At 35.2% G+C, this 22,237-nt stretch overlaps 1 protein-coding gene across 4 annotated transcripts in view; it reads right to left on the bottom strand.

Moving 5' to 3' along the window:
- Positions 1–3,815: 3,815 nt before the first annotated feature.
- Positions 3,816–22,237, bottom strand: part of PTPN3 (protein tyrosine phosphatase non-receptor type 3) — a 150,526-nt gene continuing 132,104 nt past the window's right edge. For all 4 annotated transcript variants that reach the window (XM_030502421.1, XM_030502429.1, XM_030502438.1 and 1 more), the window contains 8 exons: positions 21,524–21,690; positions 20,109–20,199; positions 19,779–19,840; positions 18,763–18,909; positions 16,825–16,953; positions 8,272–8,417; positions 7,465–7,600; positions 3,816–5,218 (listed from right to left, as the gene is read on the bottom strand). In XM_030502421.1, the coding sequence (XP_030358281.1) occupies positions 5,141–5,218; positions 7,465–7,600; positions 8,272–8,417; positions 16,825–16,953; positions 18,763–18,909; positions 19,779–19,840; positions 20,109–20,199; positions 21,524–21,690 (956 nt within the window). In that variant the 3' untranslated portion in view covers positions 3,816–5,140. The remainder of the gene's footprint in view (positions 5,219–7,464; positions 7,601–8,271; positions 8,418–16,824; positions 16,954–18,762; positions 18,910–19,778; positions 19,841–20,108; positions 20,200–21,523; positions 21,691–22,237) is intronic.

Here is a 22,237-nt window from a genome sequence, read left to right as displayed (position 1 = left end):
AGCATTGTTTAAATTCATCAGAAAGGAGTTCAGTTCAGGCTGAAGACCATGTTGCACCATCAGCAGGTGTAAGTAACATCCTATCTTAAGCAACAGCAGCATCACTTAGCCTGTCTATGACAAAGCCAGCTTTACAGTAGTGGGAAACCTCAAAAAGTGTTTTTATAAGGCGAAACAATGACAATTCATGAAACGAAATCATGAAAGCCAAGAAAAGAGAAGTTGAACAACTAATAGTAAACTGAAGTGTTTCATTAATGTCTATAAAAATCAAGGCTTTAGTATTTTAAATAAGAATTTCATTAAAGACTCAAAACCCACAGCTAAGCTCAAAATAACACACAACCTAAGACTCTTATCCAAGTAGTCTGTAACAAAATTAGGAGAGTCAATGAAGGCACATTCAACTCCCCACCCTCAATGCCAGCTCTTGAGATGAATTTGTCTTAAAAAGACAGTAGTTCCTGGTCTCTTACTTGGTTTTTCCATTATATTCTTGGTGCTCGACAACTGCTTTTTCTGTCCGTGGACAAATCAGATTGCTACTGTCACAGAGTTAGTCTGAGCTGAAAAATGCTTGAATCGATCAATATCATATGCTCATCCTTCCTTTTCATTTGGAAAAACTTACGGTTTTTTTTAAAGACAGCAACTTTCAGTGATTGTGGATACTCGTTTAAAGTTTGTACAGCTATTGAATAACTGGAACTTTAAATATGTTAAAGTGCACCACAACTAAATCATATTGCATCTGATTGCTAAACTGTTAATATAGTGCTATTGTTAATCTGAGACGGCTTAACACTATCAGTGTCAGAACTTAAATGTAAGAGAATCCATTTAATCAAAACATTATGTTTTATATAATGAATTAATCATTCATTCACTTGGCTTTCAACTTCCTCTGAACGCAGTATTTTATGACACAACCTTACCTTCTATACAGTTTCAATTAATAAATGCTTTTAATCAAGTAGACTAGTTGCAGGTTACTAATCGAAATACAAACATTTCCTAGTGCATGTACTCTTTGGAAAGGCTTTATATGAAGGAGTAAAATAAACTTGCACTTCAATGCTTCATTTCAGGATATAACAATAAAGCCATTACTGGTGAAATAACTGTGTTTAAATTTTAGTTGACTGAATATGAACCATGTGTGTCTATTTTCAACATCTTCAATCAGTGGACTACTCATGCATTTAGTTGACACATAAGAACATTATCTACAGGGAAGAACGTTCATTGTAAAACAGTATCATATCATTCTTTAATAAAGCAAATGCATAGTTCAGTAAGTATTTCAGAACCACAGTTCTTATGAAAAATATATATATATTTAACCAAATATTGCATAGTAGAAAAGGGAGGGAAAATAAAGAACCAACTGTTAAATAGGTGAGTGTATATGAAGAGCTATTGCTGAATTCTTAGGTACATTTTGATTGCATATAATTTAGTACCAACATGAAAAAGACAGGATTATTGAAGGCAAACCGCTGGATTAGAAAACTTTTTTTTTTTTTGGTCCAAAACACCACCACTATTCAAGGTTTTGTTGTATTTTAATGATTCATGTTTCGTACATCCTGTTACACAAAGGCATTCATGGTTTATGGCACCATTTTTATTATTTTCAATACATGGTAAGACGTGTCCCTCCCACCTCCATCTCAGAAGTGTTCCCCTGTGATATTTCTGAAGACGCTCTGAATAGGCATTTTAGTTACTTCTGTATCAAATATAAAGCCATTTAGTTAAAATTTATTTAATTCTGAAGAATAAATGTTATTGTATTTCACAGTGATGAAAACCTCAAAGGCTTATTACTCCCTCTTCATCCACCGCAATGCTAGAATTTTTGAATACTTATTGTTATGATCACACAAGCAAAACTGAGGTTAAAGTGTTTATGTAGGTTATGCAGAATCTTGACTTCACAGAATTTCCCACTGTTTATCAATTGCTTGACAGACAAACAGCTAAACAGTGTTAGGAGTTTTAACTCTACCAACCCCCTCCCTTCCCACTGATCAATCAATTCAGTGTGTTTTTCATTTCTCAATTCTTGTGGAAACAAAAGTCAGCATTAAGAAGATGTTTTCGTAATTATGCTCTCACTGCAAGATCAGATCTAAGGCATACATTATTCAGTGCAAAGTCATCACACACTACAGATGGAGGACAACCCCCCCTTCATTCTCCCCTATGGACCCTACAGGTACTTGTGCAAAACCCAGCAAGACTGAAATAAAGATGGACACAATGTACAAGATGCTTGCCTAGTTAACATCTGCTCTATGGTTTTCCAAAAACAATTAAATCAAATATTACAGAGATTACTATTTTTATAATTTTTAGTAGTCTCTCAGTGGCCAGCAATTTCAAACAAGTTATTAAAATCCAAGTAAGACTTCAAGAATGGTATTACCAAAACCATCTAAGTTTACCAGAACAAGAGCAGCATTTGATGTCACAATATAACCATCATCATTTAAACAGACATAGTATTGTAAGTCAAGCCTATACCATGTATCTTGAGACTGGAGTTATATAAGGAATAAATTTAAAGTGTTTTGGTAAATACATATTCAATATGAAGAAACATAAATAGCAGTAGGAATATAGCAATAACCTTGAATGCAAATAAACCAAGTACTTCTATGAAAGAAACATGTCACAAAGAGATGCTCTAAATATTTTCTTACTATTTATTTTCTTGTTTTTTCCTCCTTTCCTTTTGCACTTCTTGACAAACTACTAACTGCAAGTCATGCCAACCGCAAAGGATGACTTTGAGACCTGGGCAAAATAAAAATTAAAAAAAAAAAAAAAAAAAAAAAAGGAGATGTTTTAACAGCAAGGCACACACATAACAAAAGGGAGACTTTTGTTAACCACCCAGCAGGAACAGACTCTTTAGTGCCCACTACTTCTCAGGTGGGAAAGAGCCACTAGGTTTTTTCACTGTGCGATGTCCTCTCTAACAGCAGCAGGTGGCCTGCACTTGTACAACACTTTTCCACATGCATCTTTCAATAAAAACTTCCCAAGCAACATGTGCAGGTCCAGTATAATTTATGTTTGGAGTCACAGGCAGATTGACCTGATGCACTTTAGCAAGTTAAGAGTGAACCAGAGTTATGGTCTCTTGCCTTCCAGTCTGTGCCCAATCAAGCAAGAGGATAATGATCCAAAGTATTACAAAAACTTCAGTGAAAGTGAAATTTGGAATGCAGTATATAAGAATGAGCACAAACCTGTTCACCCTGCAACTTAACAAAACCAAGAAGCTTTCCATTTTGCCAGTTACCCTGCGTGTTCCAATTAAAATACTTCTGATCAATAAATAGAAGCCAGGTATCTTTATCTATAACTAATAATGTAATCTTGAAGAAAGGACCAACCCTACAGAAAGGCAAGAGTCAGCAATTTAGCACATCCTACATTCACTTCTCAGCTATCTCCTGGGGAAGAAACATAACCTTCTGGTAACACGAGAGATGCATGTTGTACAGCTGTGGCAGTTTCTATAATGAAACTCCAGATATAAATGATAATACCCATAACACAAACCATAATTCTAAAATATAGCTGGTTATGTGTGTACATATACCTCTAAAAAGAAAATTATCTAGTTTTCTCTTTTATACACATATAAACATCTGGCTAATATGCCACATAAAAATTTTTCCTTATTTAGGACTAATCTTTTAAATAACAGAGTTTTAAACAGTCCCTTAGAATATTTTTTTAAATACTATTCAAAAATGAAGTACTATCTCAGGGTAATCAAAAAGCACACACAAAATAAATTAACATCATACAAATGTGGTTATATTGTTCAGAAAGTCCAATTCTCCCACTTGAAATGAAATTGAGACCAGTGTACCTTAGGGTGAGTTATTCATCAATGCACAAATTCATTCTCTTTCCATGTAAATCTTCGTATGAATTTAGCTGCATTTCCATAAAGCAAGAAACACAGTAAACCCACAGAATTCTTGCAAGAGGGAGTTGTGTTTCACTGGGTAAGAGCAGTTTTTGCTGAAGGGCAGCAAGTCAACATGTTATCACCATCTGAACACTAGCAACACCTGTGCCCTTGTAAGCTTCACACCTTGAAATAGCAGCAACATATTTGATGGGTTCAGTAGTAATTTTTCTTCCAGTATTGGATTAGACTACTTTGCATATACAGTAAGTCAAAACTCTAGTATCTTGTGTGCAACATTAATCCACATTTACATCTGAGAACTCATAAATACATATGGAAACAAAGGTGACAGAAAATTAAACCTCGTTTAAGTTAAAATGCTTTCAGTCCACATATAAAAAACAGCAGTGAAAAACAAGTATAAAAGACATGGACAGCAGAAACAGAAGATAAGGAATAAAATAACTAAAACTGTAAGAAGCAGGTCACTGTTAAAAGGGCAAGTTGTAATTAAAATTGATCAACAGAAGATGTAGACAGTACCATCTGCATAAATGCTTAAATGCAGCATTATTTTCAAATCACATACAAGTAGATGTGATTTCTAAGAAGCATATTACAGCTGGCGTACTTACTAATAGGTTTATGGTAACTGAATACTTAATTTCTCCACCTCTTAATGTACACTACTTACACATTAGCCTTTAAAGTTCTTGATCAGCCTTTTAGCAGTCAAAGTTACATCTCCATGAATATCTAGTGTCCCAGTAAGAAAGTTTAAATATTCAGCTCCAATGCACTTTCATACAAAGATACTACATACCTTAGCTGAATCATTTCAACACTATGAGTTTTCTTTTTGCTATTTCAAAGGAAACACAAGGACCTTTTAACTTCCAAAGTGAAGAGTGTTTTAAGGCAGTAAAAGATACATATTATGGTTCCCATGATTGTTTATGGTTGTCTATGTGAACAAAGCATATTACACACAATTGCTGTCATATATTTATCTACATGTCTTCATTACGCTGTACATGATTTAGCAATCTTCTTGAGAAATTTAAAGTGCCACAGTTCAAATGTGCTCATCTGTCTTTTCATGGGCTTCCCAAGTCCATTCTAGTTGCTTTCAGAAACAAGCCCTTGCTTTACTTAAAGAACAGTGTTTTTAGGGGAAAAAATAATTCATCCTTCAGTGCTGTGCTAACTGGAATCCAGTGGTCGAACCAATCCTTCTTTGTAAACACGAAGAATAGCTTCACAAACAAATTTGTATTGACTCTGTATAAGAAAGAAAAAAACAAAACATTTATGGATGATTCAACTCCTGATTGTATAGTAGTATTGAATAGAGCTAACAGTCCCACTGCTTCCTTTTCTCTTGGACAATGACAGGAGAGGAGACACAAAGATGGAAGGAGAAAATCCAACTCTGCTAGCGGTGTTCACTGTAAACAAAAGTAACATTCTTTGAAGGACAAGCACTAAAAATCTCATGCCAAGGGAAAACACAACCCTCAAATTTAAAAGAACACATGCTTAAATTTCAGGAAATAGGATTTAGTTGTAAAGGCTATACAAATTTATGAGATTCTTTATATATGTCTTTATTGTTCTTTATACATCTCATCTATTTATTTGGTAGTTATCTGATTATTACAAGTATTCTAAACCTAACAATCCTGCAGTTACATATTACTGGGCACATTTAAGTTACATGACTAAAAATGCACTTAAAGTTACCATATAGGATATATAGGTCCAACTGCCTTGCTAAAAACTTTGGTTTTTTTTAAACCACCTACACTATTGCAGAAGGAGTCGTCACTTTATTTTAATTTGTGATTAGACCACACATCGCCTTTTGTAACAGAATGGGATCAAAACCTTTGGAATGAATATTTTTGAAGAGTAGCAGCCACATTAATTCTTCCATCACGGAAAATTCTGAGCTCATTTAGTTCTTATAAAGTCCTCACAAATTAGATAAGTGTTTCTTTCCTGAATTATACTATTGCAAAGACTATTTCTGTTGATGGACCTGTCTGTTAAAGCCAGTTAGCCTGTGAGCCTCCTTCTGAAAAGTGATACAAGAAGACATTAGCAATAGGACTAAAAATCCACCTAGCCTGAATAAATGTTTATGACCAACAGAATCCCAGGAACACAAGATGATGGAAATTTAAAAGAACTTACAAATATCAATACATACCTCTCCTCCAAAAGTACTTTTCACCATTGTCAAAACCCCAAAATGAACACCTTCCTCCAAAGCTCCATGTCATATATTCAAAGAAGCGCAGCTTCACATTTTCTAAGTCCCTTTTTACATCTTCAAAATGTTCTCCCTTGTATTCCAGTTCCCATCAACTCTCTAGAGGCATCTGGAAACATTCCCCCAATATCTCCCAAAGGACAGGGCTAAAAGATAATACTTGGACCACCAAGGACCTTACACTGCATTTAAATACCAGTAGTTAGGAATGTGACTCTTCTCTGTAACCTGCAATACATTTTCTCTTAAGTACAGAAAACCTTAGGAAAACTGGGGCATGGAAATGAATTTTCTGCATCTCGATCTTCATGCCTTTTCTTTCAACCCTTTAGTCAATTACTCCCACTTTCAATATCACTCTCTTCTTTTGTCTTTATTTCTTAATTATCTTGACTTATCTCTTCATTGTTATTATCATTTGCATTTTTTTTACTGACTGAACGAGCCAAATATGATATTTAGCTCTCTGTTCAATACTTCTGTGATCAAGTTACTGAACAAACAAGAACGAGCACTTCAGCATTTCTTCCTCTGACTCAGACTACTTGTTCTCTTTGCTCTTATCTGTTGCATGTATTCTTACTGCTTACTCAGCAGATAACTAGTTCTACTATGTACCTCCTATAGCACTGCTTTCTGTATTGTTTAGCACCTCTAATTTCTCTGTAATGGAACAAAATGGTTAGTTTTTCTTTTTTTTTTTAATTTATTTTTTTTAATGAAAGGCCATACTGTTACATAAATTTTGTTGTAGCTTTATTATTTTGGTCAAAGCTTTTGTTTTGGTGTTCCTGACTATCAGATTGCAGATCTTTGAGAAACTACAGCCTTCACATGATTAACAGCAGACACTAAATTGGTCATTTAATAGCTCTGATGAGTCCATTCTTACTCATTGAGTATGCCCTATCTGATACTAATTCACAACATGATTCTGGCTGTGTGTATCATCTTAGAATTGGAGCACATATACAATACCCACAGGGCAGCTGAACATGCTCCAGGCAAGGCTATTACAACTGAACAATCCTTCTATTACATCTGAATAATCCCCAATGGCTTTTCCCAGCAGCCCTAAGCTGAGTATCAAGTGTGAGCAGTGGGGCTAGCTGGAATGCAGGCATGGGAATGTGATAGAGCACCCAGGATAGAGCTAGATGTTAACATGCAGCTCTTCGGTATTCTGTTTTCTCACAGCTGAGCAAATGCAGTACATATGTACAGAAAATAAGGCTTCCTCTCTATCACTTACTGATGTTTGCACCATCATAGCTCGCTGGTCTCGCATTTTTCGTACAATATCCAGGGGATAAACAGGTTGGTTCCTTTCAATTAAACACATGGCTGTTTCCATAGTGACCAATACACCAGTGCGACCAATTCCAGCGCTGTGAAATGTAACAGAAAAATAGTCTATAAATTAGTTTTTTGCAATGCACCAGATTCATATCACAGTCTTAATACTGGGATGCCAAAGACCCTTAGAAATTACATGAAGACCTGAATATTAGGACAGAGTGAGAAGCTTATCTTTAAAGCAAGTTCAGTATATTTCCTGCCAATTATTAAAAAGAAAAGAATTTTTATATAAATAAAACTAGAACATCACCTAAAGTGAATGGATTTTTAACAACTATGCTTACAAATCTAAATGTACTCATTTGGTATTTTTGACTAAAAATTTAAGAGCTAACTGACTGCTTTTTGACAGGCATTTGAACAGCTGCAAAAACCCCTTTGCAGTACCATTGAAAATGAAATTACAACAGTGGTAGAGGATAAAAATGGAGAACAACTTACACTGCAGATTATCAGCTCTCTGATAATTACATGACTAAGCCTTTTCACCCAAAGATTGTAGGACAAAGGGAGAGAAAAGAAACTTGTCCTTTACATACAACACCAGTGCCTCTGTCTTCAACAGTGAATGCTGCTATTGCACAGTTTAATGTTTTCATCTTATTCAAAGAATCTCCTGCCTTGCAGACAAACTTTTCAAAGCAAATGCTTATTCTAAGGCTGAAGCAAATCTATAATCAGAATTTTATAACACAAGTACCTGCAGTGAACAAGGACAGGCTCATTCTTTACTCTCTTTGGCCTCATACAGTTCACAAACTCCAAGAAGTCCATTGAGTCATCAGGAACACCATGATCAGGCCAAGCAACGTACTGGAGATGGGTGACTGTGTGGTGTTGTTCTGTCTAAAATAAGTAAGGTTTTCAAAAAGTGTTCAGTGTTATGACTCCTATATTGATGTTTACTAGATACAGGTCATACTTTTCACAGGTGTATTCTGCAGATGCTATAAGATGCATATGATGTAGAAAATATTTGTCATTTTAAAACTCAAAGTATGAACATGCAATTCTTAGAAAGCATGCAAAAGGCATAGCATTTTCTAAATAAATGAGGCATCAAGTTTAACTTCTGTGATCTAAACAGATTGTAATTTTTTGAATTTATTGACTGCTGACTTACTATACCTTGACATCAGTGATTCACCTCAGGTAAAATACTACAAAATGTATGCATACTAGTACTATGTAATAGAATAGGTTGGAAGAAATAGCTGAAAACATCAGAGAACTACTGAGAACTCTGTCAAAATAACAGGGTCTTGGGGCTACATAATCCATTCTAAATATGTATGCTTGCGTACTTACAGATTCAGTTATAAAGTTGCCTGGAACACTTGCTAAATACATTTTTATGTTCAAAAACAATATATATAGTTCATACATACATGTTCACTGTACATATATGAATGACTTCAGTACGACCCACAGAAGGATACTTATGTATGGAAGCAATAAAATCAGTTAAAAGATTCTGTTGTATGAAGAGCTCCTTTTTCATTCAATTATACCTAAAAAAGTAGCTTTACAGAAGTTCTTTCAGTTTAGCTTTTTGTTAACTTTGATTATGAAATCACTCAATCATCTTTGCATTCAGATTGGGCTCAACAGCTATGTTACATATATAACCAATGATTAGGTGGGAAGGAAAAAAACCTGAGATACTCCTCAGCTCTGCTGCATTGTGCAACAATGATCTCACGCTTCACAAACTGAGAGAAGTCTTCAGGCTCCTTTACTTCTTCCACACATTTAGCAACAGTTAAGCTGTTATCTGGAATTTATTGATGTCCATTACTAGACAACATTTGACACTAATGAAATAAAAACTCCTTTATCACTGCATTAGTCTATAAAAGCTAGCCTCTCCCTAGTGTTCCATGCAAGAATGTTTTCACGATGCTTGTGACTTTAAGAGGTATTTTTTTTTCCTTTTAAGTAAGTGCAAAACTACTGAAATACATGACCTGCTTCAAGTGCCTTCAACTGCTTGCTTTCCTCTTCCACTTGAGGAAATGATTCCACTCCTAAGAAGCAGGTTAGTAAGATACAGAAGACAGGATAAACTACTGCCTGTGTACCAAGTAGAATTCTAGGAAGTGTGTTCATCCCAGTCAAAGTAATTGCAGAAATTTACAATTGCCTCCAGGGACACGAAGATAAACAACATGGCTCATACTTAGCTTCTTAAAGGCTGAGCAATCACTATTAAAAGGTCTAGCATAAGGCCCAAGTGGATAATATAATCTACCATTAATGACCAAGCTCGCTGTAATACAAATTGTATTGGCAACTATCATCAAAAAGACCTTACAAGACCGGGATCTCTGCAAGAAAAAGCACAGCCTTTTTCTTGTCAGCTTTGCTGCCATTATGTAGTTGAGAGCTTGATCAAATAATTACACTGTAAATTTTTCTGAAATGCTACAGATTGAAAACAGATACAAAAAACACAACAATAAAATGTCGATTAAACAATTCAAACAATTAAAAAGTTGTCTTTTGGAAACCTGCGCCTGCTTAATCAGAAGCTCTTCAAAAGGGAAATGAGATAACGCAGCAATTACATGCAGCAGTTTGAGCTGATTCTCTTAAATCAGAGACATTTGAATTACAGCTTTCAGCTGAAACAAAGACTTGATTCATTCTAAAATTATCCAAGAGTGAGCATCCAGTGACCTTTCATGTGCATCAAGACCTTCAAGCCACGCATCATGGATAAATGCCAGCGGCACACCTAAGAACCACCGACAGTGATCTGTAGCATCAAAAGCCATTTTACTAGCACAGAAAAGAGGATAGAGTTAACTTAATTTTTACTTGTTAGTAATTCAGACTCAAATATAGTGAGTTGCATTTTTTAAAAATAGTTCATACACATTAAGTACCACAAACATATTACGTAAGACTTACTTGGAGTAAGAATACATGTCAGAACATGCAACTAATCCTCAGAGCTGCTCCTTTTGGGTGTGATTATCTTAATTTTCTGTTATATGCCCTACTCACCCCTAAACACCAACATAGCTGCTTGTTATTTCAGATATGCCTCAAGCTTCAGTATAGTTTTCTAGTTGCTTGCGTTTTATCTGTAGCATTTTGATATGATCAGTTTTGATTCTTTCAGTTGAGCTCTTTTGAGATTATTTAAATTGTTAAAACTTGATCATTACATCACTCACTTTTCAAAATGCACAAATATTTTAATTGTTTTTTAATTAAAAGTTAAATCTATTGTAAAAAACAGTTTTACTCATGTTAGAACTAGTTCTTCTAATACTTTTATGTCTCATGCAGAAGGTATCAAATCAGTACTCTGGCAAAGTCTGGAATTTTAAAGCTATTTTTAGTGGGTTTTGGTTTTTTTTTTTTTTTTTTTGTTTCGTTTTGTTTGGGTTTTTTTTGAATATAAAATCCTCAAGTCTTTACACTTATAGTAAAAGTCCGCTTTTAAATTCAGAAGATGTCAATCAAATACCACCACACATGGAAATAACTTTAATTAAAAGACCACCACAGTTACTAAAATCTAGCACTTGTACATTAAAAACAGTGCTAGAATTACACTTACTGGTCCCATAGGTAGCCTCACTGTATATGTCCTATTACAAATAGTTATTTTTAAACACCCTGTTTCTGCCAGATCCTGCTTCTTTGTACAAACCTAGTAGCGGAAGAGGTAGCTTCTCATTATACTCAAGTTGCTGTCCAAACCGTTATCCTCTACAAGTCAGCTTAAAATCCTTTCCACAATTTTTTTTTTTAGACTGAGGTTTTAAATGAAAGTTGTTATTGTAGCATCTGAATGACTGATAAATGTAAAATTTATTTTTATAAAATCTGGCTCTATTAGTCCTGTTTTGCTGTCTCACTTTCTGTAAGTTTAGACTTACAAGAGTTGCTCATGGTCTAGTTGCTATTTTTGCCTAACTTGACATTACACACCTTGTTGTTCCAAAAATATTTAATGTTTATCAAATGCGCATGGACTGATTTCAATTGAATTTATGTATTTGGTATTTCCACAAATCAGCTTAACAATGGTTGATTTTAAAAAAATTAGTCCAACCAATGTACAGACTCAAATGACGCTTCTAGATTATGTCATTTGCCCAGTTTATCATCAGCCATTTGGCCAGCATTTAGATGCTTCACAGCATTGAACCGTATTAATTTGACAAGCAGCTACAGAGGTCTTAGACTTCTTAGACATAACCCAAGGTGTTCGTTAGTGTCCTTCTGATAATGGTTATTGTTGTTGCAGCAAAGGTATCTGCCAAAAATAAAATGTTCCTGTACCTACCCCTCCTGTGCAAATTCAAGACATCTTACTGCAAAAGCAACTTCATTGCAGTTAAGCTAACATCTAAATTTTGCTCAGAAACACAGGGTAAAGATACATGATCTTTACTAAGCCTGTCATTGGGATTGCAACTCCTGACAAAGTATGGGGCTGTTAGTGGTAATGCTTCAAATGGCTGCTGCAACACTTGCAAAACCACCTCATTATCAAGACCTTCAGCCACAAAAATATCAATTCTTCATCTTTCTGTAGTTTGCAGCCCTGCTTATTATAATTAAATCAAAAAGCAGACTTCCTTGTTTCATTCTCCTAAAATGATTCTCCCTGACTAACAGAAGAATTGAGTGCTCTTCAGAAAAAACAACACACAGAGCTTAGAATGATAATATTCATATAGAAAGAAGGAAATTTAGACTTGAAAGGTCAACCTTAATTTTGACTTTTCTTAAAATCCAAGCCATTGATTTTGTGTTTCACCTTTTCATTTAATGTCCTTTTTGGTCTAGGTTATAATAATCTACCATAAAAAAAAAGTGAAAAATTTCACCATGAACTACATTAAACTTGAAATGGTCCTATTATCTTCTAAGCAGGAAAAGGTATGCTCTTTGCTAGTGAGCTTCAAAAATATACCTTGAAAGCTGAGACTCAGTGATCAGGGTTAAAGCCTAGTTTCTGAAAAGCAGATAATTTGGCAGTGGCATTTGGATTTTTGCTGGACCACTGTTCCCACCTCACTATGCTCCTGTACACTCTTGCCGTAACACTTTTAGTCTACTTTTGTTCTTCAGCTCTTTACTATTCAAAACTAATTCTTGTTCTTCTATCTCAAGTATCTGACAGAAAAGAACACGTTTAGTGCAGACACTTTTCAGAGAATTTTCAGAGAAGCCTTTGAAATACCTCTGCAGTGTGACAGGTTTATTCAAGACATTTATGACATGATCAAATTTCTATAGATTTCTTTGGAAAGAGAAAATACAAGGTCTTGTTTAATGTGCAGAAGCAAAAGTTTTAGTGAATCAATCTAAGAATCTAACATGAGCAAACTCAACATTTCCCCCCACTAACTGCTGTACGACATGTATCTAGCAAGGAAGACAAATGGCATGGAAAGCCTCAGCCCAAACAATTAAGATGTGTAAAAATATCAGAGATTCTATTTTCAGCTCCATATAGCAGTAAGTGCTGCTGGCTGTATACTCATTGACATTGCTGTCTTTGTTTCATCTAATATCAATTTAACACAGTCATTATAAGGCCTGCATGCTGGTCATTCATAAACAGAAAGATACCAGTCATTCTTCATCTTGCAATTTTATGTCCTCCCTTCAGCAAACAGCAATATCATTCCTTAGCAAAATGAATTTATGCTTAATCTTCCGTTTGTTTGAATTGCTGCAGCAATTTATTTTCTTTTTCTTCGAACATCCCCTCCATCACTGTGATGTCCATGAAAAGCGATAGCTTTTAAATGAAAAAGCAGCTTATCTCCCCAAATCCTGCTTTTTGCATTGTCACTGTCTGCACAATCATGCTGAACAGTCCACATTATGACACAAGGAATTGTCTTAATTACATTGACCTGGGGTTTTTTATAATGTGTAAGTGCTCTTTCATGGCGCTCACTCATTCATTATAGCAATGGTATAACTTGTCTTTAAAGAATGAAATACAGCTAATCAGGTGGGAGAATGACAGGGAACTTTGGAAGCAACCAACAAGGTGTGGCGACAACTAACAGATGTGGCAGAACTAAGAAAAAACACCACCACCACCCTTCCTCCCCCAAACAACCCTTGCAAAGTTACAGTTCTTCAAAGTTATGTGAATAATATACTTCAGCATGTATCATCTCCACAGCCTTGCTAAGTTCCATGGATGGCTTTCAGTCACACTTAACCAACATAATGAAAAATCCTTGTTTAAACAAGAGAAAGCAACAAAAAAGGTTTCTCTTTTCAAAATATAACTGGATGAAATTAGTGAGATTTAATGAGCAATGGTATGTTGCAAGGTGATTATCTTAAAGCAAACTCAATGGAAGTTTGCTTCAGGCTTTCCATGCTATTTTTTCAATGGTAGAAAAGAAATATTTATCTTGTTTTACACAATATTGCACTGTGTGATGAATTTTTGCAGTCAAACTATGCAATTTATTTCCTTTGGTCTGTTTGTTCTCGTTTCCAAAGTGTTCTGAAGCTTTCTGAAAAGTAAAAAATCACCTACCTAACCTCAAAAAAATCCCCAAATTAGTGCTTTATTTGCTTTTCTTTCATTTTGTTACAGGAGAGCTTTAAATTGTGGTCTTGAAAATAAAAGGTAGGAAATTAATCCTTATTTCATTTCATGAGGCTTAGAACAGTTATAAATTTTTCACACATTGGCTAATGTTCAATCACAGGTAGAGAAGCACCAAGTTAAACCGTGTCAGAAAAATCCTCAGAAGTTTCTAGTTCCTCAAGTCTTCAGAACATACATGAATAAAAAGCCAAAGGCATCATTTCATACATTCATACACTTCTCTTTCAAGCTATTTTCCCCTAAAGGCAGATGTGAAATCTATGCAACTTAATTCACAGGAAACTCTCAACAGAAATCAATTCTTTTGTGAGTTTGGAAGCTTTATCCATCTTACTATTAAAAGCTACTTGTCTTCGAAAAGACCAGTTCAATGACGCTCACATTAGTTCAGGTAATAATAAAACCCTGGTTTGAATTCAGATGTATTCTTAATTAATGTATTCTTCAAAGAATACAACAACTCTACCTGTGAGAGGTAGTACATATAAAGCTATATAAAGTCTACTCAAGCACAAGATGCCTCCAGAAGAACACATCTGGCCAGCTTTAAGAAAGCAGCTCAAATGACATATAAAACTAGGAGATATATCAGTGTTTCAGTGAGTTCTTTCAGTATGTTTTAACAAGCTACAAAGGTTTTTATTTCCATCTGAAATGCCAAATGTACACAGAGTTATCACTTATTAGGGTCATATTTTTGCTGTCTGGACAGGCCAGTGTTGAGTGTTCTTCTGAGTGTAGCCACTTTATTTCAGTGTACAAATAAACTTGCCTACAGTGAAAAAGGTAAACCAGAATAAAAGACCCCCTCAAAACAACCTTGTCCTTACCACAACCCATTCACATCCACCTAGGATTTGCTTTAGCATGTTTTTGGCTAATCTATATGAAATCTATGCAAGCATACCCCTTTGCATTAGAAATGATGTTCTCAGCTGAGAGCTATCATGAGACAACTTAGTTGAAGATCCTTGTAACTTTCACACCTGTTAACACGTCTACAAAGGCACACTACATTCTCACAAACACTTTATTGCAAAAATAATTAACTTGTATTAAAATAAATGAAAAATAAAGTTGTCTGCCCCACTCTCATTAGGATTTTGAATTATCACATACTAATAGAGACACCTGAAGTGGAAAAAAAACCCCATATTGAATATGGTCACTGGTGAATTTACTCAAAATTATGTAATGGTTTGAGAAATGTTAATGAAGAAAAAGAACAAGTATTTGAAAAGAGTAACTAGTATTTACATGAAGCATTAGCTACCCAAAGACAACTGGCAATCACCTAATTTAAGTGACAGGGACTAAAAGTTAGTCTACATAGACTCTGCAGTACTGCTTTAATAAGGTTAATTTCTTCTGTGCTGACATTCAAGTTTATCATTTACAGATTAATTGGCTGAAAAATGGAAGCAAAAATCATGCTGCTCCCTGACTGGATGGTTTCTTATATCTAGGAACTGTAAACAATCTTAACTGAAAGTACTGGCACCTCTAAACATGTGATGTTTATGACTTCAAAGGAAATCTTAATCATGTTAAAGCAAATCTGGATGCACTGTCAAGTGATTCTGTTACAAATTTATGAGACTAAAGGATTGGTCATCTTGCTGTAAGAACATCAATTAAATGTCACATTTTAAAACTGATATTTCTTTTTTCTTATTACTAGCAATTCTAGTAACAGTAAAATCTACTTAACCATACAGAAGTTTAAAAGATTGAATAGCATTAGAACTGTAAATTAGCATCTGGTCAGTACAGAGCGATTTCTTACACATGTATCTTACGATAGCACAAACTCTTACTCTTTTTAGAAAATACTTGTGACCATAGAATTTAGGAAAAGAGACGAAGAGGGAAATGTGTAAGAAATGTAGGACAACTTACAAACAAAGCCAACCTTCATCTGATATATTCAGGTTGTGGGAAGTCTAGATGTGATCTCAAAATAGATTTTACAACACAACCTGATATGCAAGAAGTATCCCATGTTCTTTTTGCTTTTTAACCTTTCTATTAGTGTAAACTATTAACAGCCATGGAAAAAGCACCTTACATAAACTGAGCACATTTCAATTGAGAAATATAAGGATTTTTTTCTTCTTTTTTAAAATCTGACTAAAAACAATGAAAAGGAGCTGGTGACACTGCATCTTCTCTCAAAACAACATTGCTACGCTTCACTTCGTTAGCTACTCTAGCTGCATGTGCCATTAACCAAGTGACCCACATTTCATCCTTGAAGGAGGACAGTTTGAAAAAAAAACTCTCATTGAAAATCAGAATACTTGGGAAGAGTCAGTGACTGCAAAACTGATTATAGAAAAGCACTACACTTCTTTACAAAACTTATTACAGTACCAGTGCAGCATAATGTATTAATGTATTATAGAACTTCAAAAAGTATGGTTTTGAAGAAGCTCTAAAGAAATAATCATCTCGTTGATGATTATATGAATTATATGAATGTTGATTCATATAATATATACATATCTGTTTTATAAAAATGTGTGTATATATACACACGTATATTTTCAGAGGTGTTCATGCTCAGACACAAGAGTCTATGTCTACCTATCTATACATGTATTCATTCAGCTTGCTTGGGAATAATTAATGATAACAGGTATTTACCTCAACATTTGTAATCACCATTTCTCTAACAACATAAGCAATCGTACAATCTTCAGAGTGGCATCTGACACGAAAGCTGCCATATTCCATTACATCTGGGGGATCAGGCCAGTACTGATGACATTTGGTCTGTAATGAAAAATAAGCACACATCAAGACTGTATACAAGCACCTCTGTTTCCAGTTTCCCCTCCTATGCTATGGTTCACAGAATTTGAGTGGTATAAAATCTATTCTGGTTTTTTGGTGAGGTGTTTACACCCGAATTGGAAAATAGCATTACAAAATTGGCTAAATTCTCTACAAACCTTTGTTTTAGCAATTTATAATAAAAATTCAGGTAAATTGGATGCAAGATGTTTTCTCTCTCGTACTTATCTGCAATTGCTAGAACGACTTCTCCAGGCATAATATAGGAAGAGAAACAGATGGATTTATTCCCTTTTAAGAACAAAAGTACAGGGGACAAATTTATAACTAACTTCAGCCACCTAATAGCAGGTTACGGTAAAAACAGAGCCACACTTTTCTTGGAAGTGAACAATGAAAGGACAAGAGGCCACTGACTAAAAATGGAAATTTTGATTAGATGTCCGTGAGGATGCTCAAGCACAGAAACAAGATGCTCTATGAGGCTGTGGAACCTTCATCCACGGAAATAATCTAACCTTAACTGACATGACACTGTGCAACCTGCATGAAATTCAAAGCTGCCCCTGCTTTGAGTTGTGTACGTGATACCTCCACAGGTCTCTCCAAACTGAATTATTCTTAGACCTTGAAGCAAGATCATGCTGGAATGCGAAAAGTAGTGTGAAACAGTCTTTTCTACCCTGTTCCAACACTGCAGTCTCACAGCTGAGGGAAAGAGCAAGACAGGCTCCATTTGTGAAAGCCCTAAGAGATAACCCATTCTGCACAGAGAAGAGCAGCAAAAGGAATACCCAACTGTCCTTACTTATGTCTCAACCATTATGCTGTTTAGGACCTGAAACACTTACTTTCTTGCTTTCTAAAAAAAATTGGTTTTGACTGGTGTGCCAGAAATTTGATAGCATAGGATAGATTACGTAGGAAATAATGATAAAGGCTACAGTGCAGTCATACAAGAGTCATCATCCGCCTCAGAAAAACCCCAAACTGTTCAGTTTTCAGCCTCTAAAATGTCAAAAACAATGCCTTTATGTACATTAATAATCTAAAAGCGTCATCTTTAAAACTAGAAAGGATAGGGTAAACCAAAATGCACCAGAATGCACCAGATATTGCTTTAATTTTCAAGGCCAGGTTGGATGGGGTTTGAGCAACCTGCTCTAGTGGAAGGTGTCCCTGCCCATGGCAGGGGGGTTGGAACCAGATGATCTTTAAGGTCCCTTCAAACGCAAACCATTCTATATTATTCTGAAATTCATGGATTGGTAGTATTTGTTTAACAGAATTACAGGAATTTTCAGATCAATTCTAGGAAAGAACCTATGACATACATAAATTTAAGCAAGTTAAATTCTAATCACCAGCATGCCGAAACTAGTAAATACTGCAATGTTAGACTCTTGCTTGAAGCCATGTTTACAAGTTTTGCTCAACCTGCTCCATGCTTCCAAACATCTGCTGAATCATTAAGAGAGCAACTGCCACATGGAGCCCAGTTTTCAGGGGATAAAAATAACAGCATGTAGTACCTGGCTGATTAGCAAAAAGAAGTCAATGCAATGATTTCTGTTTATCAGACAGCTAGTTTGTTTTCCGAGAAGCATAACAAAAAACATTGCACAGTATTGTTCCTCTAAGTAATTTAGAAAGCTGGGCCTTCAGAGAAATGATTCAACAGAACAAGCTGGCCTGTTTTAGGGTTATTTAATCACAATAATGGGAAAAAAGTTTAAAGGCACATTTCTTTATACATTTCTTTAGCATACAAAGAACCTGAACGCTTACCCGTCCTCGTTCCGTGAGAGTTGTTAACATGATGATCAGTGACAACTTGTGATCCCAGACTACTTGCCAGAAGTGTGCACATGTGTGTGGAAGAGGCCCCTGAGTAGCAATGTACCTGTTCACAATACCCACAGAAGGAATTTCCATCTATAAAGAGAAAGAAAAATCCTATGTGAAGTTTGCTCTCACTACTGAAGTACTATTTTAATTCCACATTGCATTCAAACAGGAGGTTCTGAGGGAAGATTAAGGAGGAAAGCTGAGTAATAAGATAATCAAGATCACAATTTGTTATGTGAAAAACCTTTAAATATTTATCTAAACCAGATGTATACTAAAGAATCCTTTATGTATCAGTCCTTCATGCGGAACTAGAAAGAGATGGCTAAGAATGAAAATGTATTTGAAAACTTGAAACTGCAAAGCTTTTTAAATTTTTTTCAATATTTAGTAAGGAATAATAGCAAGGTATACCAAAGGTACACTAGCAAAAGATGTTCATTGCCTGATACTAGACACAGTAAGTTAATAGTTGATTCTGTGATTAGGTGTTTAACTTAAGTATCCGACACAAACATTATACATAGTTTTCCCTCTTTTCCTTGTCTCCCAGTCTACACAGATCATTAGGGCAAGCAGGGCTCTGGTGTATCTTCTGGACCCTTCAGGGCATAGCAGATAGGCCATAAGTGTTTCTAGAGGGGAAAAAAGGCTTAGTTTTAAGCTGTAGGAGACAACCTCAGCATTTGCAATATATGGAAAGGTAAAACAATTTTTACCGGTTAAAGACTCTGCACATATCACAGTGTATACCATATGCTTGTGTCTCCTGTGTATCAGGATGGCCACTTGTTTCACAAGAGACACTTCATCTTTTACATTATGAATCTTCACATCTTTTACATTCACAAATCCCCAGAATATAACATGGAAAACCCTTATTCCTTAGAAAGGCTGAATTTAGCCTGCTACTGTAAAATAGAAAGAGAGCAAATGCAGACCTCTGTATGACTTACATTCACGTAATTCGCATTAATGTAATCTTCATCTCCTTGCAATATTATCCTTGTGGCATCATCTGCCAACAGAAAAAAAGAAGGGGAGGGGAAGGAGGGGATAATTAAGGACCATGCTTCCCTTCCGTTCAGTCAAAAGAATGAGAAATGGCAGACACACAAACAGCAGAATATAAATCAGAATAGATTACCTTTTAGAAAATAAAATTAACAATTATATGACTTTGATTACATAATGAAATCTTTAATCAAGAAGTTCTATACAACTGTTTTATAAGCTATCATTTAGAGGATAAAGCAAAACAGGCAGAAACCATACTTTATACTTACAAGGTAGAACATCTTTGTATCTATTCTTGTCCATATTCTGAGGTACCTTTGCACATGTAACAGCCAAACCTGGTTTCTTTCTATAAAGTTGCTGCAAAACAGATTGAAAAATGGTAGGATTTTGAGGGATATGATCGTGCAATACACACACTAAATAGATTCAAATGAAAATACATAGACTGGAAAAAAATCTTCAGTTATTTTCTCTAATATTTTTCCCAACCATCTGCAAAATTAATCTGAGAGATTTTTGTATTTAACATAAGAATTTCTGTTATTGCTAGCCCATCATGGTCTCCAGAAGAATTTCAATTCAAAAAAAAGAGTAAATGTAAGAGCCAATGATATAAACTGTTTCCCTGCAAGGCTGCCTTTTCCTTACAAAACTGTGGGCCAGAATAGAAGCAACAGTTGAGGGTGGAAGCAGCAAGCAATTAGAAAAGGAGAAGGGGAAGATCTCAACTCTCAGAAATCCTGGAAACAAATCAAACCTCTAAGAGAGTCAAAAATTGTGTTGCTGTTCTACAAGCTTTCAGTGTCAGAAATGGTTACTCTAAAACTTGACGATCTAAATTTTGTAAATAATAACAACCAGGGTTTCTCCAAAGTTATAAATGTTTGGATCCACAACAGCAAAACAAGCACATACATATGTACACTATACTGAGTTATCTTTTGGAATTTCTTATGCTGACATTGAAGGAACTGATTTAATAAAAACATTTTATTAGTCAGTTTTCCACGACATTCCTTGCTAACACGTTGTTAATTCATTGATCTGTAGACCAGTATCATCCTACATACTGGGGAATCTCACCTATAAAGTAATCTACCCAAGAAGTAATCAGCAGTACTTTAGATTGCCAGGTAGAAACACAACAGAACTGGACAATACGAATGATCTGCAAATGCAAGTTAACATTCCAACACTTTCGTATCAACCTCTAAGAGAAGATGGTGAGGAATGGTCAAATTGCTCCCTTTATTCCGTGAAAGAAGGCCACGCAAGAACTTGAAACCCTAACTTAGGGTATAAAAGATATTTAGAAATGTCACTAAGTAGCATGGAAAAAGAAACACAGTTCAAGACTGACTGACCTCTGGCAAAACCCCACTATTCTATTCAATAAAATAATTAAGAAAAAATTATTTAGTGAGCTTTGGGTACTTGAGCAAGAAACATGTTAATTAAAACACATTTTTCTCAGCAGATGATACTTATGCAAGACTAATAACTCATTTTTCCCTATTCTAAGTAGCGAAGGGTCAAACTGATAGGGAAGTCACATTCTTGATCTCTTCAGATAAGACTGAACAGCAGCAATGAGATTTCCAATTAATTAAGCCCTTACATTACATGCTGGTCACAGCTACAGGTCTATATTAATGGCATTTGAGAGTTGAGTATTACCTACCTCAAACTGAATAAGAACAGTCCCACCTTCCAGCCCTCTTTTTAGCTGCTCCATAGACTCCTCCAGTGTATCACCACCATATTCGGAACAGATAGGAAGAAGAGATTCTGCGAGATTGTGGGAGTCAGCTTCGTCTTCTGACTTAGGCTCCACAAACTGTTTAACTACTAAGATATATTCAAAATTAAAATCAGTTACATACAGCATTAATGTGTTTGCAACACATACTAAAATTTACCAGCTTGTAAGAACAACAAGATTTGCAAAGACAGAGTCTCAGGAAAGCAAAAACAGCAACACATTTAACTGCATTTCTTTAAGTACTATATTACTGTAATAGTTACTTAAAGTAAAATGTCCTTATGACCCTTCAGAAAATGAAACTCCTCAAGATACCTATCTATGAAGTCAAAGAACTTGACTCCAAGCGCAAAGATTTTTGCTGCAATCTTGTCTTACACAATGAATTTCTGGATAGCCTAAATGAATCACAACATCCACCGTAGTAAAAAACAAATGAGTTTCACCTAAAAAAGTTTAGAGCATAATTAATGAGAAGCTTGTATAAGTTTGGATCCATAACAGCAAAATGAACACAAACATACTTACATTGTACTCCCCTGCCATTTAGAGAAGCAACTGAATTATCTTTTGCAATTTCTTATGCTAATATTGAAGGAATTAATAAATTAAAAAAAAAAACAAACATTAGTC

The sequence above is a fragment of the Strigops habroptila genome, chromosome 1 (assembly GCF_004027225.2).
Source record: "Strigops habroptila isolate Jane chromosome 1, bStrHab1.2.pri, whole genome shotgun sequence".
Classification (NCBI taxonomy): Eukaryota; Metazoa; Chordata; class Aves; order Psittaciformes; family Psittacidae; genus Strigops; species Strigops habroptila.
Note: the sequence above shows the minus strand (reverse complement) of the source record. Positions and strands in the feature narration are given on the sequence as shown.